The 19,473-nt window shown below is 34.8% G+C and overlaps 4 protein-coding genes across 5 annotated transcripts; all 4 read right to left on the bottom strand.

The window, feature by feature from the left end:
- Positions 1 to 4,781: 4,781 nt before the first annotated feature.
- LOC113728475 (uncharacterized) lies at positions 4,782 to 5,818 on the bottom strand. The gene is made up of 2 exons (XM_072080173.1): positions 5,414 to 5,818; positions 4,782 to 5,309 (listed from the first exon to the last, which is right to left on the bottom strand). Exon 2 carries the CDS (start codon positions 5,305 to 5,307, stop codon positions 5,044 to 5,046), a length of 264 nt encoding a protein of 87 aa, XP_071936274.1. The 5' UTR covers positions 5,308 to 5,309; positions 5,414 to 5,818; the 3' UTR covers positions 4,782 to 5,043.
- A 3,772-nt stretch (positions 5,819 to 9,590) lies between these two features.
- LOC113732170 (uncharacterized) lies at positions 9,591 to 12,250 on the bottom strand. Its single transcript, XM_027257818.2, has 3 exons — positions 11,971 to 12,250; positions 11,729 to 11,840; positions 9,591 to 11,210 (listed from the first exon to the last, which is right to left on the bottom strand). Exon 3 carries the CDS (start codon positions 11,141 to 11,143, stop codon positions 9,998 to 10,000), a length of 1,146 nt encoding a protein of 381 aa, XP_027113619.1. The 5' UTR covers positions 11,144 to 11,210; positions 11,729 to 11,840; positions 11,971 to 12,250; the 3' UTR covers positions 9,591 to 9,997.
- On the bottom strand, positions 12,004 to 18,119 carry LOC113732171 (replication protein A 70 kDa DNA-binding subunit B-like). 2 transcript variants are annotated; one of them, XM_072080172.1, is made up of 8 exons: positions 17,545 to 18,119; positions 17,241 to 17,364; positions 17,099 to 17,142; positions 16,484 to 16,562; positions 16,266 to 16,398; positions 16,006 to 16,163; positions 15,810 to 15,930; positions 12,004 to 14,678 (listed from the first exon to the last, which is right to left on the bottom strand). In XM_072080172.1, exons 5-8 carry the CDS (start codon positions 16,353 to 16,355, stop codon positions 14,601 to 14,603), a joined length of 447 nt encoding a protein of 148 aa, XP_071936273.1. In that variant the 5' UTR covers positions 16,356 to 16,398; positions 16,484 to 16,562; positions 17,099 to 17,142; positions 17,241 to 17,364; positions 17,545 to 18,119; the 3' UTR covers positions 12,004 to 14,600. The 2 variants fall into 2 exon arrangements, with proteins under 2 accessions (XP_071936273.1, XP_027113620.1); XM_027257819.2 differs by lacking the exon at positions 16,484 to 16,562.
- A 1,071-nt stretch (positions 18,120 to 19,190) lies between these two features.
- On the bottom strand, positions 19,191 to 19,467 carry LOC113728832 (uncharacterized). The gene has a single exon (XM_027253194.2). It carries the CDS (start codon positions 19,455 to 19,457, stop codon positions 19,191 to 19,193), a length of 267 nt encoding a protein of 88 aa, XP_027108995.1. The 5' UTR covers positions 19,458 to 19,467.
- Between the last annotated feature and the right edge of the window lie 6 nt (positions 19,468 to 19,473).

Here is a 19,473-nt window from a genome sequence, read left to right as displayed (position 1 = left end):
GGTTAATGAAGTTCTAAAGGAGCCATTAAACATAAGCTAACTAGCTAGAAAGATATTGGTTTAGTTTAATTGATTCAATATTGGATAAGCAATTAATTTTCTGCATAACAATGCTAAAAACTTGCATGCCACCATCCCATGAATTACACAAAAGACAACTTCGTTTATCTCAAGCATCTCGTTAGCATTTGAAGATTATTGGATTGATTTTGTCTTCCACAGAAATAACTTCGTTGAGCAATTTCTTCTAAATCACATTTTAACAAAGTTCCAAGACAATTTAGCGTTTCTTCTTGGAGTAGCAAGAGTAGCATCTCTTCATCTTAAGCATATTCAAGTGAATATCAACTTGACACAATTTAACCAAAAAAAAAAAAAGAAAAAATGATCTTCTTTTGGTTAATCTGATTGGGTGGTTTTTCTGCTTTGGTATGTTAAAATATTTCCAGGTCCAGACTGGGGGATCATGCATGAATGTGGTCTACACAATTTTTAAATGATCAAAATACTACATCATCACCAAAGATCTTTGCAATTCTCCATTGACAACCCACAAAATTGTCAACGGTTTTTACATGTTTATCAGAACCACTCATCACAGCGCCATTAATCCTCACACAATTCTGCGAACTTTTAGCCTTCTCTCAAGGAAAATGTTTGCTTCATCGATCATGCATACCATTATTACTCTTGTACCGTACAGACATGTGAAGTGTGCTAATGATGGCCAGATTGCTCATTACTGCAAAGTCCAGCTAAATAATCTACACCATTCTGCTTTTCTGAATTACACGAATTTGGGGCTAAAAAACCCCCCCACCAAGATGTGATTTACTAGCATAATGCACAAAAGAAATCACAAAGTTGTAAAATGTGAGACAAGTGTAATAATACACAGTTCCATGTGAAACCCCAATTGACAGCTTAAGATCTTGCTTGTACAATTCTTGAAAACAACCTTTTGGGCTAATCTTGGCAACGAACTAAGCTAGATTTGTAACGAGGACACAACTCAAATCTCAACGCTAGAACTATATATATTGGCAATAATGTACAGGTAAGTTTACTTTTCACAAGTTAAAAATACCAAACTTGCTCTTCAGTTTGCCGTGCTGTCCTTCTCCCACCACAGACACAAGACAAGCAGAGATGCACTCAGGTGCCACCTTAACTGCATTAGCATCAGGTTGACTTCACAGGCTTGTGCTGATGTTTACATGAATAACGCAATTCGTGGCATGTGAAGCGGCACATGAATGAATTGAGTGAAGGGAATCTATTGTGCCATTGGCTTTTGGCTAATCGGAGGAAATTAGATGAATATGGCAGACTCCAGAACTCTTTTTTTTTTTTGGCCCCCTTAATAAGATGACAAGGAACCGCATAATGGTGGGAATGATATAAACAAATTACAACTCGACAATAATACATCTAGACTCACAAATGATGGGACTGATTCTGACATATATTTAGAGGACATCCACTATGTGAGACTTGAATTTAAGATCTCTAATTCATTGATCTCAATTTTGACCACTAAACTAAAGTTGTGTTTATCGCAGCATGGACAAGTACTTAGATTTGATAAAATTTAGAAAATGGTGCTATTCTTTCATGGTATTCCAAGTTCATTCGCATGGTTGAGAGCTTATAAATAAGTTTCTCCATAGAGATAATTGATATAAGATTCATTCGCATAGTTGAGAGCTTACATGCAAGTTTCTCCATATACATAATTGATATAAAAGATTAAATCCTATCAATCTAAAAATCAAATTATAAGATAAAATCCCACTAACAAGACTGGACAGTTCTCTGTGGCATCTGCCATGCGAGCACTGAGGCAGCAAGAAGCAAAGGTGTATTGGCACAAATTGGTATGGAGTAAGCACTACATTCCAAGGTTGCTTGCATCGATCCTTTGGTTGCTATGTTGACAACTCTGGATAGGCTCAAAATTTGGGGAGTGCAAGTACCATCAGTTCTGTTTGCTGACAGTACAGGCCATTCGTTCATTGAACTTTCAGGGGGCAATACGCTTTGGAAGAAGAATTACAATGGGTGGCTCATCATTGGGTTGGAAACTCATTTGTTCATCAATTTAAGAGTCTTGTCTTTGCTGTCATGGTAGATCACATTTGGAAAGCTCGAAACATGGATCTTTTCAAAGCTAAGCCGGCAACAGCTGTTGGTATAATGCTAGGGATTGTTGACAAGGTTCATCATGTTGTACTTGGTTGGGGGAATATGCCAAAAACTCAATGATACTTGGAAGTTGGCTTTGAATGGGGTCTGCCATTTCAGTGTTTTCACTAGATAGATACTGATATGCGTTCATAGATAGAATTGTATCATGCGGTTTTACTCTTGTAAACCTTCATTTCTGATCTCAATAGAAATTCATAATTTTTTCCTAATAAAAGAAGAGACACGTAAGGTGAACAATTTCGTGCATTATTATATAATTTTTTTTTGAAAATTCTTTTATGTGAAAATACACACGTACGAAACCCAATTTACAACTTAAAGATCATAACTGTGCATTTGTTTTGAAAACAACTTTTTGGGCAAGTTTTGCAGTAAAAGTTAAGTGTACTTTTCACAAGTCAAATATAGCAAACCTACTCCTGAACTTTGGAGAAAGGGCATTTTAACATTGTAACAAGAATAGCACTAGATTTAATATTTGGAAAAATTTGAAAAAGGGAACAGGAAGAGTGGAAATTCATGAGTAGGTTTTAAGTATTAGGAAATTTAAAAATAAGGTATTGGTTATTATTCATAAACTACAAAAATATTTTTTGTTGTATGTAAAATTACGAATTTATATTCATGTGTTGTAAACACGAACACTTATACGTACACATTTATTACAGTTGCACATGTGTCGATTTAAATGAGAACATTTATAAGATGTATACCTATATTCATCAAAATATACAGTCTTATTCATTGAGATGTACGTTTATAGTCAACCGAATGCACGTTGTTGCGAGAGTAATTTAGTTAGTTATCGATAAATTTAGCATTTATTTCAATTCGTAAACAATAACCTCAAACCCCATTTACAAAAATTTCAAAACCTATACCCTACTTACAAACTTTCAATCTTCCTATTCATCCCTTTCTCCAAATCTTATTGCATGGTGGCAACATCGTTTGTCTTGAACAGGTGCAGCCCTCCTCCCCGCTAGACATGGACTCAGGCAGCATATAAATGTAATTTTATCGATTCGATGGCATTCCTAAGTAGGTGACTTTATTTCTGTAAAATAAAATGTTTCACCTTACAGTTGAGATACCTCGATTTTAGAGAAGTCAGAAGAGAAATCTTAGAGAATGATGAGACAAAACAATTGAAAGTTGGAACTCAATTTTAAGATAATACTTGAATTTTATTTAATTACCCAATTCTAAATCGCTGGCATGAAAGAAAGGATCTAATTCTTTACTGGATTGATTCTCCACTAAATAAGACATATATGGTATCAGGTGCCTAAAAGGCAGACACAGAACGTAATTGAATTTGGATTAACTGTACAAATAAAAATAGAGGCATCACCATTAACTAGTGTGGCCTTGATCGTTTCGACTGCCCACAATGGCCCAGGATGCAAGACTGGGGAAAGCCTCCAAACTTCTGTCTTACAATGTAGATTTGTATGTACGGAGTGGGCACACGGTTGTAGCCTGATCCCTTTTGGAGATTCAAGCCCACTGGAAGACTGGCAGGGCATATATATATATATATATATATATATATTGGGGGTGGTGTTTTGAATAGGCATTATTTCTACAAAAGTTATTTACTTGCATCTTAAATACATTTTTTTTATCACATTTTTTTATCTTCCTAATCACTTTTTTTTAGTTTCACACACTTTATATCACAAAAACTGCTATAGTAATTATTTCAAATAAACTCCTGTCCAAACACACTCAGTATTTCTTTGAGCACTTCATTTTTTTTTTTTTTTTTTTGCCATGTTAAAGCCAAATGGAATTCAGGGTGAGCAACTTGGCCCCTTCAACTTTGAGAAATTTTCCTTTTAGGTTTATATTTTTGAAAAATTTTAAAACTTGCTTCTTATTTGCATCTCTTGAAATTTTCATGCTCATCTACTTTGCCCCTAATATTTTTTGAAATTCTCTTTCTTATCTATATTGCCCTCTCTCTCTATATATATATTTTTTTTAATGTCTCTTTCTTATTTACATTGCCCTCTCTTAATAAATTAAAAATTCTTAATTCTTACACTTCACTACAGTGTTGGATCTAATTAAAGCTAGTTATTGATGTAAATCCAACAATAAACTCTTTTGATATTTTTAAACTACCACTACATTATAATACAACTTAGATGTCAAAGAATAATAAAAATAACGTTAAACAAAAGTATGTTTAATATAAACACCATTTAGTTGGAAATTTAATATGATTACATTTGATGTGGTATCAGAAATTGAATCCCTGACCCTAGCTTTCTAGTTCTACCACTAATTTGGTCAAGTTGCCAACGCCAATTTGGTCAAGTTGCCACAAATTGTTAACTACACGGGACTACATTAAAGTATGCAATTTCTCCACAGAAGACAGCTCCTCCTCTGCAAAGTTAGGTGAAGATTGACAAATATTCAATACCCCTATGGGATATGACCAATCGCAGCCTTATAAAAATGTGAAAGACTTTCCGTTCAATCATATTTAAATACTTGCTGAACCAATCGATCTCGTAGTCAAATAACATATCTCAAAAACAAAATAAAATAAAACAAAAATATTGAAGCAGCCCAATTCTTTTTCTCTTTATTTCATACAGGTAATAAGTACCATATGACAAACCTTCAGACTAAAAGCAAATTGTAATGTTGTTGTTGAGAACAAATGAAGATCAATAATATATACAAAAATACAATGAGAATAGTGTCTTAACTCACAGAACAAACCAATACCTAAACACACCAAAGTTCAAAAAAATAATCACGAATTCATCAACAAAATCTTGGCATAATGTTTTATGCAAAGCTATAAAACTCTTATAATCAATCCTGCGCGGTTGACCTCTGTCTGGTGAGAGATCTTCCATCATTTACAGTGGGTGACGACTCGCCTCCGGCCGGCATATCCGCCAAAGCCGCGGCCATGCGCTGGATGCTGATGGACCGAGCTGGCTTGAAACTGAAGGACCTTTGTGTTTTTGAGAACACGTTGGAAGACTGAGATAGAACAAGATATACTAGAGCCTGAACTAAAACAAACAAGCCCACCTTGAACAGAATATCTCCCAAGTTTTCTACGATTTCCATGGCTAAATTTGAGCAAGAGGGATCAAGATAAAAAGGGTTTTGATCAGAAGCGTATACAAACCGATGAACGAAAGAAAATGAAGTTGAGATAAGTTTCGTGCAAAACCTCATCTTTTTATATATGAAGACCAGAGGAAGAAAATGAGATGGCCGGCACCTTTTGACTGGAGGGGGACCGAGGAAGGTACTACGAGCAGGAACTTTCCTGTCTAGAAGTGTGAACTATGAAACTTGAAACACGTGATAATTTGGGACAAGGGAGATGATCAGCTAAGGGTGTCAATCCTTGTAGTTTTGGAATTATTCGCAATAACTTCACAAATATCGTAGGAAAGTATACCATTATGATTTGACTTTTCGTGATTAAGTGCTTGAATTTGCAAGCAACAAGAGACTTGATTAAAGGCACTTTCTAGATTTCACCTTTCTGATAGACCCTTTTGCTTTCAGTTTCAGGGTAATTGGATTATCAACTTGGCAACTTTGGAGTCAGACAACTCGAATAATACATGTCACTATGCAAAGGGCCATATCCCAGACTTGATTTAAAGCAATATTTTGAGTTTGGGATATGGTCAAATGTCATTCATACGTGTCCTGCACCATCGATGATTTGAATAATTGTCAGCTTGACATGGTTCAAAGGCAACACGTAACGTAAGCAGCTTGATATTGACGGAGACTTTAGAGACATCGTCGCTCGTATCATAAGCATAAAAGAGGATTTCAATTTAGGGATAATTGTAGAAACCTCTCCCGAGGTTTCTAATAATTTCACTTAGCATCCTCTGAAGTTTCAAAAATTATACCTACTTAATTTGTCTATTTAAAATGATAATATTAATCTTAATATTTTAATAAAACTCCGTTGTTGCCATATTTATACGAAAAAAATGGGTTTTACAATTTTTTTCCCATTTTTCTTGTTATCCATTTCTCTTATATTTCATTAGAAAATCCGAAGAACTATCATTATTGTCCCTAACCACTATCCTGATCAAACGTTAAATTAGTAACACTTTTTTGATAACTTTTACGATAATTTTTATACACTGTTAATGTAAATATTTTTTTTTACACAAATAAATTTAGATCTATGCCATATAACATGAATTCAAAATTGAAATTTAAATCACACATGTGTGGCATACATTCAAGGCTGCTAGTGTAAAAAAATCACTGTATTGTTAGTGCATAAAAGATTAATCTTAACTTTTAATATCATCCCATTTTTACTAACATAAAAGATTAATCCTAACTTTTGATATCATTCAATTTTTTTGCAACTTTTATTTTTTTGTATCAAAATCAAGAATAAATCAATAATAACTGAAAACAAATGGCCCAAAATCATTATCAAACTAGTTCCACCATTGAACTAGACCACAACTTTTTAAAAAATCAAGATAGCACTTTCTTCTCTATTTTAAAAAGAATCTATATCTCCAATAAACCACTATGAAAAGTAGCCTAATCTAGCAATAGATTTATTATTATGATTGGTTATCAAATAAAAAATAATAACATGAAAATTTTGATACCCATTCCTTTCATAATTATGCCAAATTACTTTACAATTGTTTAGGAGAATAAATCGAACTTTATAAGATAAGGGCATTTTAGCATATTTATTAATTTTTTTACCCTATCTTAAGTTTTAATTACCAAAGTGTCAAATTAAGGAGGTAATTGTAATTTTTAAAACTTTGAGAGAATTAAATGAAATAGTGAGAAATCTCAAGAAAGGTTTTTGAAAATATCCCTTCAATTTAAAATGGCAAAAAAGTTGAAAGTTCATATTGCAGCACTGTTCGTGGCAACTTAGCATCCCTTCATTTTAGGTTTCTTGTCGTGGAACCTGTTAGTTTGCCAAGAATGTCCTACTGTAGTATCACCAAAAAGGTCCATGGCAGTATGTAAATTGTTTAGGTAACACTTTTACTGATTAACCAGCACGTTTAGTTTACAAGACTTTGGTTTAATGGTAAAAGTGGAGACCTCAAGAATTAGAGGTCCGGGTTCTAATCCCTTACCCCTCTCCTTACATTTGAAATTCTGCTCCTCCTTTAATAGAAAAAATAAAAAAAAAATGTTTACTGACATAATTTGAATGAGAGAATTACATTTTTTTTATTCCAAATATTCCGGGCATGTGCGCTTTTAGTCCCTAAAATTTTGAAAAAATCAAATATAGTTCCAAATGTTTTAATCTCTAAGCACATTTAGTCTTATTAAATGATTTTTATGAATTGCTACTGAAAACCGGTCATGTGTTGTTACATATTGGCAATTGATTTTTTATAAAGAATTTAAAAACTTGAAAAAGTGTTGCTGTCCATAATTTGTACTACAACAGGACTAATTACTGACATGCCAATACGTGAGTAATTAGTCTCTAGCCCACAAAAGCAAAAATTTGGTTAACAAAAAAAATTATGTTAAAGACTAATTATTGACGTGACCACACATGAGTAACTAACTAGTCATCTTTTATCATAGATTATGGTCAACGATATTCCATAAAAAATTTTTAATTTGTTTCAAAAATTAATTGCTAGCGCATGACATGATTCTAGTAGTAATTAGTAAAAATCAGTAGTGACTGGGACTAAAGATACATAAAAATTAAAACACATGGGACTAGATTTGCTGTCATCCAAACTTTAGGGATTGAAAACGCTCATACCCCAAACATTTAGGACCAAAATTACAATTCTCTCTAATTCGAGAACCTTATGAGCTACAGAATTCCATAGTTGAGAATGAGAAGCTTTAAAAGTTTTTTGTGTGTAAGAAACATATTTTATTCTCACGTTTTTCTTCCAAAAGTAAACGATAAAGTTTTATTAGCCGACAAAGTGAACCATGTCAACAAGGCGATTTTTGTTGTAGTGTACGCCGTACGCGTGCTCTCTCTCCCTTAATTCGAGCAAAGTGTGAACTGATGACTCCTTCCGGAAACGCAATACGTGCACGAATGGAAAACTGAAAGGATGTATGTATAATGCCAATTTTCCAACAGTTTATCTGTTAGAACTTCTATTCTTCCTCCAACTCTATGCTTTATCTTTTGCCTTGCAACTTTTATTCTTTTACATCCGTCACACTCCACTTTTCGTACAACAAAACAGGGTTTTTTTTTTTTTTTTTTTTTAATGAAGGCAAACCCCAACAAAACAGGTTTCTAATCTTTTGTTTTTCGCATTAATTACCGGTCATGTTTTTGGCAACAAAATATTTATTGGAAATAAGCTAACGAAAATTATCCAACAAAAAAACAAGCTGTTTATGCTCTTATACGTACGAACTATGGCTCAGTTTGACAAATGAGTTTTTTTGGATATTTGTTTAAAATTTTATTGCAACTTACTGTAGTAATTGTAGAAAAATTTGTAAAGCATGTAATTTTTAGATGTTTTCAAGTGTCTAGTAGTTTTTTGAGAAGTTTTTTGAAGTTACTGTAGTTAAAGTTGTTAAAAAACTTGTAATAGATAAATTTGGCTAAAAACTTATTTGCCAAACAAGCCCTAAGAATAAAACAATCACTAGTGTTGCAATTGAGATTCGACGGTACCACACTTAAAATTATGCCAACAAGTCTCTGACCCCAATTTAAGTTATCACGTGATATCTAATTTTTCAATGATTCAAATTGGCTTGGTTTAACCCCAAGTACTTTTTGTCCTTTTACAAATCTGAACCAAAAATTATGCTAGTGTTGTTTGAATTACCCTCGGTCAACGCATGCAATCCGAAGTTGTTCCCATGCTACGCAGTCAATTGAGTTTTAGAAAATAGCTCCCTAGAACACGTACTCGAACCCATAGGGTAAGTTTTCCTTTTTCATTTCAAGTAAGAAACTATAGTCGATCTATTTCTTCAAAGGAATGCTGAAAGGGTCGGCCCAACTTGTAAATGCCATGTCTTCGAATTCTGCATAACGAAAGCAGAGCCTCTTTTGCACCAAAGGGAAGGCAAACAGGCAAACAGGCAAACAGGCAAACTTGAGCATGCAAGGTTCCTGCTGTCACAGGATTCAATTCTTGGCGTGGTGTCAAAGAGTTGATGTCCAAGTCACAAGAGCTTAAAACATCTGCTATCTTATTTTCTTGAGAGGAGAATATGTGATGCAAATGCCAGAAGTCAAATTCTGGCCCCCAAAAAAAATGACTTCACATCTAGAGCCAACGATTTTAAACATAGAGTTGTACCAGCGTTACAACCTGCGCTTCATTCCATGTATACTAGGAGGAGACGATCACAAGCTACAAAAGTAAAATCAATAAAGCAACAGGCAAGACATGCTTCATAAGAAATAACTACCAAAAAGCCAGAAAACAATTATATGCAAGCTGGTAGGTCATATTTGACAATGGCAAAACTTCTGTCTGATGCCATTTGCCGATAGTGGAGAACTAAGGTAAGAGGAAATAGGGAAAAGGATCAGAAATAGCCGTATCAACAAAACTTCTACAGCTTTTTATACAATGCCTTGAAATCACCTAAGATTAAATATCAAATCTTGTTTTTTCTCTGTCTGAAGTAAGAATAATGGTTGCTGCGTCAGTGTGATGAAAACCGTGGTATTCGTCTGCCCATTCAAAATTGCATAGTTTTACAAAATTCAGAAATCACATTAGTCACAACCACCAGAAAGAGAAAGCGGGGGTGTGTTAGAAAACCACAAAATTCAATTGGTTTTCTTGTTCATGTTTTGGACAAGCTGTTTCATTTGGAATCTCCAAAACATGAAATAAGCCAATCCCAAACCGATCAGCACATACAACCAAATTTTCTCTTCTTTACTTTCCTTTTCTGACTCAACCTCCACTATACTAAACTCATCCCTCTCCACACTTCCCATCAAACCATCATTAACATGCCCATATAACACATATACCCTATCCTCCTCTCCCACTGTAACTGCACTGGCCTGCTTCTCAACCTCAAGGCCAGTTTCATCAAACACTACTCCTTCACCCCAACTATCTTCACTCTTGACAAAGTACAGCTTCTCTTGACTAACCACCAACAAAACCCCGTCACTTCTAACTGCAAGTCCATCACCTCCCATTAAGTCCTTGTTCAAAATCACCCTCCCTGCACTTCCGTCGTCAATGTCAACTTTATACAATTTACCACTATTTGATTGAACCACTAATAAATACCCCTTCGAGTTGAAAACCACACCATTTAAACCACACTTGTGATAGGATGTGGTAAGGTCCACTGGATAAGATTTGAAGACATTAGACCGCGAAAACACGGAAGCTTCCCCGTCGACATTGACTTTCCAAATGATGTCAGCCCCAGAGTTGGTGACATAAGCATTCCCAGAGAAATCAACGGCAACGTCATTTGCAACGTCGGAGGATTCATCTGAGTCAGATTTCACGTCTGGATCGCTGAGGAGAGGGGTTAGGAAGAGGCGGCGGCCAGAAGAGAGGTCGTAGGCAGCGAGGGCATTGTAGGCAGGGGAGGAGGGGCGGTGGACACAAACGAGGATGCGGTAGCGCTGGCGGTCAAGAGAGAGGCCCACAAAGGAGGAGTTAGGAGGGAGGAAAGAATCTGAGATGATGGTTTCAGCCACGCCAGCATCAGATACTGAGAGGAGGGTTGGGTGGCGGAGGGATCCGACTATGAAGTGTTGGGCTCTCGGGTCCCACTTGAATGACTCAGGGAAAAGATTATGTGATTGGAAATTGACGATGTGAGGTTTACGAGCAGAAGTAGGACCCACAAAAAAGATAGAGCCAAGGATGAGGAATCTGACAAGAGTGGCTGCACAGGTGCCTGAGAGAAGTCGGAGGAGGACAATGGAGATTTTGGGCATCATAATGATTGAAGTCTTCTCCTACGATTATCTTGCCAAGTGGTAGGATGTGTTGCGAAAGAAATGAACTCTGATGAGAAATTCATTGAAACATTTCATCAGGTGCTATACAAGAAAAAAAAATCAATTTCACCTACTTCTAACGAAGAATTAACCCTCCATAAACATGCTTACTCTCAAACTCAGCTAAACTAAGCTATGACAATGCAAACAAGAGAGGAATTAGTTTTCAGAAAATATGATCTTTATAGGCAAGAATTCAAAGGCAAAACACATAAACTAGTACTAAAGAAGCTGATACATTCGGAAAGCACAAAATTCCATAATATGCTTAATACAATCAGAACTTCTAGGTTGCTACTTTCACCCATAAAATTGAACAGTCATTCATAACATTAATCATTACTTTCAACTGGTGATTACTTCTGCTATTAGGTGAAGTGGATTCAAAAGCAACTCAATAATATTCTGTAACACGGTATAAAAGTTAACAAATTTTTCACTCCATTAAGCCTAGAAATTCCACCCAATATTCTACAATATGTTTGTAGCCATTTATTGAACTTCCAGTTCAACTGATGATGGTACCTGAATCGGTCCTGTGATTCTGCTAACGGGGGGTTTTTCTGCGTTTATTTGTCGGTCACAAAAACACAGCTGCCTGGTAATTGGTTTTGGTTTGTCTGGGTTCCCATCATGGCTGCACCAAAGATTTAAATAGGTTAATAAAAATTGTATCTTAATCAGTAAACCGACCAAAAATTTTGGAGATAAAGCAAGGTACAGATGATTAGAAGTACAAGAAAAGGAAGGCTTTAGTATGTGCTTACCTGGTTCCTTTGATTCATATCTCTGACAGAATATTTTCGTCACAACCAATGATCAAATATATGCTATAGATCAACCGATTTCAGCATCACAGGAGGGAGAGAGAAATAGTGAAACAGAGGAGAGGGAAGAAAGCAACGGAGACAAAAACAGCGAGAGAAAGGCCTGACGCCAGGCGGATTCGGGTGGGGAATAAGGGATTAAAGAGGAGTAGGAGGAGGCAGCGGCGGAAGGACGAGGAGAAGCCGCAGGAGGAGGTTGGGATACACAAGGGATATGGAGTACTTGACAAACGCCAATTGCTGAGAGGCTGAACAGAGAGACACCACCGCGCACTGAAATGACCAAATTGTCCCAGAACAAAAAAAAAGTTGCTAGAAAAGATAAAACACAAATAACTTAGGTAATTTTCTTTAGGGATAATTTCAGAAATCCCATTTCAAAAATCTCTCATGAGATTTCTAACAATTTCATTCGTCTCCTGAGACTTACAAAATAACACTAACCTCACTTGGCAGCATTGTGGGTCCAATTGCTTACACCACATAGGAGAAAATTACTCATATACGCTAAGATATTATGTCTTATTGAAAGTTAATATTTGACAATTAAGTAATTAGGACACTAGTTAATTGTTAGTAACTAATTCACGAAAATAACTGTTGAAATTTTTTTTAATTATAAATAGTAACCTGCACTTACAAAATGGTGTCAATTGATGTCTCAAAAATTTGTTCACTCTCAGAAATTGATACACCAAATTGATATTTGTTTGGATTTTTTCACTCTAAAAAATCTTCATAATTGCCTTGCAATTACACTTGCAATATTTATTATTGGTGCTAAAGGATATAGGTAAATTTCATGATTTCCCCCTTGTAACTTGACAAAGCTATAGTTTCTGCACCTATACTTCACCTTCAACTTGTGAAATCCACACAAAATCAATATTTTTCCACCTCAATTTTTGCTGCATCAAGTGAAAATGAGATCCATCTTAATACTTCTTATTGCCACATGCAAAATGGCAAATACAAGAAAAATAGCCGTTGTAATACAATGCACTAGCTGTTGGTCAAACTTTGTAGAGAAAGCCAATTGTTACTTATTTTTGGTTCCTCACTTTTATTAATATATTTTTATGTATTTACAATACAAGTTGTACACAAGTATAAAGGACATTTATGGAATAAAAATTTTATCTCTCTTCTCAAAGTACTTTCTTAATGGTATTTTTTCTGACTTGGACTGATTTTGTTGCCAAAACCTTAGCCTTATGGGAGATTAGTGTAATTTTGTAAACCTTAAAGGTGGTCAATGAAATTGTTGAAAATCTCAAGGGAGGTTTCTGAAATTATCCCTTTTTTATGAGTATATAAGTATATTAACAATGTATATACTATTACTGTTACATTCATGATACATGTGCAAACTTAAATTTTATATAGTGGTCATTTATTCAAAACTAATAGTATAAGCACAAATTTCATTATCTAAAATAAAAGACAAGAAAACTTGATAAATATCAAATGTATTATATCAAATATTATGAGGATTACAATTTTTGAATAAAAAAATTAATCTCCTGATTATTCTCTTCAAAAGACTTCAATCGAAGGGTAGACGAACCTCGTTCCCCAATCAAGACTAGCCCGCTTTAGTTAATAATTAGTTTTTTGGAATATGGCAGACTAGGGCTGTTGGAGTTGAGGCGCTGATAAATGTGCAATATGGCAGCTGCCAATGCCGATTTGGCCGGATGCAACGCTTTCTTTGGTTACTAGGAGGTTATCGGTTATGCTAAGCACAACCTAGGCCCCCTATAATCTATTGTCATATATTTTCGTATAAAATAAGATTAACAGTAATGTTTATGAAATAGCATTCTTAAAATTATAAATTACCAATCAAGCATGCATCTAACAATATACGACTAAACAAAACCAAAAAACCATTAGCATTGCAAAAGATAAGAGAAGATGACAAAAGATTGGCAAGTAGTGTTACAAACAGTTTGATATCTTCGAGTGCAAGTTAGTCTTACAGAGATAGGAGATGACTTGCTGAATGCTTAATATAAAGTGCAATGATAGGTTGCAATTACAAAAGATCACATATTGAGATCCATTAAGGTGCACAAAAGAACAATTTCTTAATAGATTTCAATATTATGTCAAAAGATGCAAGATTAGTAATTTAGCTGTAAAGTGCTTCAACATTAGCAAAATTAGCAATTTAAAAGGCTTCAAGGAAGTTCAGAGTTCATTATCACGCTACTTCTTCAAGGGACTTCCAGGTGCATTGGTGGGCAGCGAGGTAGATGTATTAGCTTCAGCAGAATTCAAACCAATTTCAAAAGGCACAGTTCCAAAAACCAAGGTCCTTTTTGCTATGGTCACTGGGGGTGGCACTTTGTTTGCAGTAGCAGAAGATTTAGCGATGGTATCAAGCAATTTTTTGGTTGATGGACTGAAAATTTCATTTTTTTTAGCAGACTGCAGGACAGTAGCATGAAGGTCTGGAATTTTTTCATTCGTTTCTACAGTCGTGATTGCCATTGGAATGTGAACTGATTCCTCAGTAGTGTATGCCTTGACAATATTATACTTGCCTTCTTTCTGGCCTTGATAATCTACCTCATAGTAGCGAATGAAACACACAATCGAATGCTTTCCGATTGCAGATGTAAGTTCAGCAGAAAGTTAAGCTCCTGCAATTTTTTGTTTTAAAGTATAAATAATTAGCAAGTGTATCCTGAAATATTAGCTATTTGTTTGGAAGTAGAAGTTCTTATTGTAGATTTTGACTTGGGCAATGATATTCAAATTCTGAATAACTTCATGTTGTGTAAAAAGAATTAGATCCCAATCATAAGTTATGGAAGGAAACAAAACATATTGTACCCAAGACATTATGGAATTACTGTGAATGATGGCAAAGACAAATAATCTTTTGTTTCCTACAATCATTACACTTTTACATGGTGAGAGCAGTATTTATACCCAAGAAAAGAAGCATAAAAATCAGATTATTCGGTAGTCATTACTTGTGCCTACTCATCAGACTATTCTGAGTCTGTTGAAATTATTTGACTCATTTTGGACATGCAGTTCCAATTCGATTGAGATTGGATCTGTCATGCGAAGAATGTCCAATGCTCTAATTGTCCAATCGTGCACAAACTTTATTAGTATCAAATATACAGTTTCAATTGTGCACAAAATTTCTATTTACTTATTTACTTAAAACTAATCAAATCTGACAAAGAAGGGGCTGGAAGAGGTAACTCGATATCCCATTTACGGGATAGCTCAATTGGACTCAAATCTCAGAACCTTATCCAGAAAAATGTACCCATTGACAGCTATCATTGTTTTCCCCTGAATACCACCACCCTTCTTTTGCTTTATAGGTTTCTTACAACTAAATTACTAATAAATTATCCTCATACAATAGTAAGAATTTGACAGTTTGTGGCCTCAGTAACTAATAGAAAAGGCTACAAGCATGAAAGTTCAAATTAGCAGGCAAACCAACTGGCTGAGTATCACACATAAAAACAACCAAAAAATGAAAAACAAAAATGAAACTGGCAATTCCACCAGAAATATAGTCCACATGATATAGGAAACTTTCAAGTCAGCAGAAATATAGAAAACTATAATGGGCAGCAGAAATATAGGCACATGAAGTTCATGGTAGTTGAAGGGAAAAATGAAGAAATCTATGAAGGGAAAAAGAATCGACAACATTAAGTAAGATGTATTAAGCTAGTAGTTATATTATCATGCAAGAGTTAAACTTGTAGCAAAAATTTTTGTTGCCAAGATTGTTAGCTTACCTCATTATGAGCTTCCCAGAATTGAAGAGCTGTAAATGGGATAAGCTTTTCAGCATCAAGGTCAAAGATAACAATGTTTATGGAGCCTGTACCATCATCCACAGTAATCCCAATTCGGGTCCTATTACACATTGGAAATAAAATATTATATTCTAATTTTTCATTACAAGAGAAGGAAACTTAATTTGGTAATTACCTTGCTACAACTTTACTCTCTTCTTTGCAAGATGAGCATCTCATAACCCATCCTACGTCAACATTGATAGCCTTTTGGCAGTTCTCACATGCTTCAAACCAGAATTTTTGTTGCCCAGGGATCAAACTGATTTTTCCTGTTATCCAAGATGTTTTCACCTAATAGATGTTTTTGTGAACAGAAAGAAGAACACCTGAGTCTTGCATTATTTTGGATGCCTAAAAGATATAAATCAGGATATAAATGAAAAGGGAAGATACATCTTTGAGTGTGTTAAGTGCATTGGCTACACTGATCATGTCATTAGCACTTGGAGGTGGCAACAGCTTAGATGAATCTTTGTATGTCATTTGTTGTATCAACTCTGCAATTTCTTCTTTATTTGCATTATACCTATCCAAAAAATTAATGCAACAGACTATAATTTATCAAAGGGATCTAGAAAAGTTTAACTTAAATGATCAAAGAACATACGTACCATTCTTTGAGTGCATTTGCTTCAGAAGTGGGAGGATTAATCAGAAGGTCACTCCCAGGCTTGGTTGTCAGAGATAAGTCTAATAATAAAAGCGATAGTTTTCATTAAGTAATAGAGCAATTTAAAAGCCAATGATTGGTATCTTCATTTTTGGCTTATTTTTTTAGGTGAATGGGTAGCTGAATGGGTTGCAGCCGCACAATTGTCAAAGGGTTGCAACAGGACACAAAAGAAGATTACCAAAGGGTTGTAGTCATCAACAGGCTCATTGGACTCTTAAAAATGTCATCAATCACTGGAGTTTGGAGTGGATGATGAAGAATGTTTGCATCAAGCTTTAAGGTTTTACCAATTTTCTCCTTTATTTATTGTGCTTTATTTGCAGAAAAAGTATAACTGTCAATATTAACAAAATCACCTTCTCAAATAAGCAATCATTTGTTTCACAAAAGATCACACAAAACAAATAGCACCAATAAACTTAAAATAAATGAAGCAGAAACTGAAAAAAAAACTACTAAAAAGAAAAGGGAAAAGTGAAATTTTACTTATGAAAATATAGTCACATAAATGAAGAAAAGCTATTCATAGATTTAAGAAAGACAACAAACTGACCTTCAAGTTAAAGGATTCCTTAGAGGAACCGCAGCAAAAGGAACCTATCAATTGAAGCATATATGTATATTAGAATTTATTAATCTATGTATTATTTATACGTGGAAAATTTGCCAAAAAAAAGGGGAAGATTTTTTCTCACCAAAGAGACTCCAGAGAACAAGATGTAAAGACTCGGAGGCTTCTTCTTGCAGTTCATAAGGCAGAGGAGCCAGCACCATGCACTGATAAATACGTCTATTCCATTTTTTTGATTTCATAAGTCACTGGAAAAGGTACAGGCTAAGTGAATAGGAAACCTATTTCTTATCATAACTGGAATAAGGGGAAAATCACATCTAAACAGATATTTCTCATTATAATCGTACGGCTGATGAGAATTGAATAAAAAGCATGATTTGAGCGGAAAATTGAATAGCAAAGCTAATGAGAATAGAATGCCATACCTAATCTAACAAAAAATCCCCAATTTCACTCCTTTAAAGTACAATTATCACGTGAGTGTCCAACAATTGGGCAACATGAAATTGATACAGAAATGGGTTAAGTAGTTCACTTGCTCCCAATTTTCCTCCTCTGAAGTACAAACACCATGTGAGTGATCAGCAAATCAAACGTCTGCAGGAGTAGCAATTGACCCACTGGCTTGAAGAAGGAACTCACAAAGCCCATCTCCCAAATCATGAAAAAATCCAAACTTTTTACATGCTTGAAGAGGGTTGCTGACCTGCTGGGTTTGATAGTATAGGCGTTAGGAATTGGACTTGCTCAGAATAGGTGCGCCGAATTTTTGCTCAGAATAGCCATGTGGTAGAGAGAAAGGAGGAAAAGGTTTCAACGGCAATCTGACTGAGAAAGAAACAGTGCAATGCACAGAAGGAAAAAGCTTCGGTCAAGTTGCAAGGAATATTTGACTTTGCCACTTGTTAGAGAATTAAGAAGCCTATAGCAAAAGATAAGGGGAGCACTAACGAGAATTGAGAAAGGAACGGTTCAATGCCAAAAGAAAGAAATATAAGGCTTCGGACAAGAGAAAGCTTTAGACAATTTGCAAGAAACATTGTACGTTGCCACTTGTCAGATAATTAAGAAGCCACATGGCATAAGGAAAGGAAAACACTAAACCTTGCTCCTTCTTATAAACAAGGTAGATATTATATTGGACCATATTACGCAATTTTTCTGTAAACTAAGCACCAACTCCTCCTCTATCAAGTTAGGCAAACCTTGTCAACTTTTGGATCAGTTTAGGATTGCCTAAAAGTTTCATCAATTATAGAATGGTGATCGGAAACAAATTATTTGATAGATAATTTTTTCAAAAAAAAATTTCGCTTGCATCATAAACACATTTCCCAATCTACCTTTTTATATTCTGAATCATCTTTTTATCTCACATACATCATATCACAAAAAGTATTACAGTAATTATTCTAAATAATTATTTGGAATAATACTCTATCCGAACAAAGTTAAACCATTTTGCCTTATTATATAGTATTGTTTGGTCTACCCCTCTTAAATTGTGAAAATCTATGCCTTTGGATAGGATATTATTTGAAATATTATTTAGAATAATTACTGTAGCACTTTTTATGATATGATATATGTGAAATAAAAACGTAATTGAAATACAAAAAAGGGAATTGAAAAATATATTTATAATGTAAATATTTCAGATAATTTTGTATCCAAGCAAATATGGCAATGTATGACTTTCACCAATGATCAAAATATCAAATAACTAATCCATCTTTTAAAATCGATCCCTCAGTAACATGATATTTCCACCAAAAAAATATATATTGAAGTAGCCAAAAACCTTTTCTGTTACTTTAAATCCAATAACAGTAAACTTCAAAGTCCCAAAAAAGAAAAGCAAATTATTTATTGTTGAGACCAACAGAAATCCATATTTACAAAAGAATCAAAAGAGTTGTGTTTCAACTACTCTCAAGGAACAAAGCAAAACCTAGAAGGCTAAAAACACCAAAATCAAAATACTAATAATAATAATCGTGAAATCACCCCCAAAATCTAGGCATAAAGTTTTATGGAAAACTATTCTACTCCTCCAGAATAATCAATCAGACTAATATTCCTGCAAGGTTGACTTCTGTCTGGTGAGAGATCTTCCATAATTAGCAGTAGGAGACGACTCTCCTCCGGCCGGGATATCCGCCAAAGCTGCCGCCATCCGCCGAATGCTGATCGACCGCGCAGGCTTGAAACTAAAGGACCTTTGTGTGTTGGAGAAGACGTTGGAAGACTGGGATAAAATAAGATACACTAGAGCTTGAACTAAAACAAACAAGCCCACTTTAAACAATACATCTCCCAAGTTTTCTACGATTTCCATGGCTAAAAATGATCGA

Source organism: Coffea arabica, chromosome 2e (assembly GCF_036785885.1).
Source record: "Coffea arabica cultivar ET-39 chromosome 2e, Coffea Arabica ET-39 HiFi, whole genome shotgun sequence".
NCBI lineage: Eukaryota > Viridiplantae > Streptophyta > Magnoliopsida > Gentianales > Rubiaceae > Coffea > Coffea arabica.
This window is presented reverse-complemented; position numbering and strand designations above follow the sequence as displayed.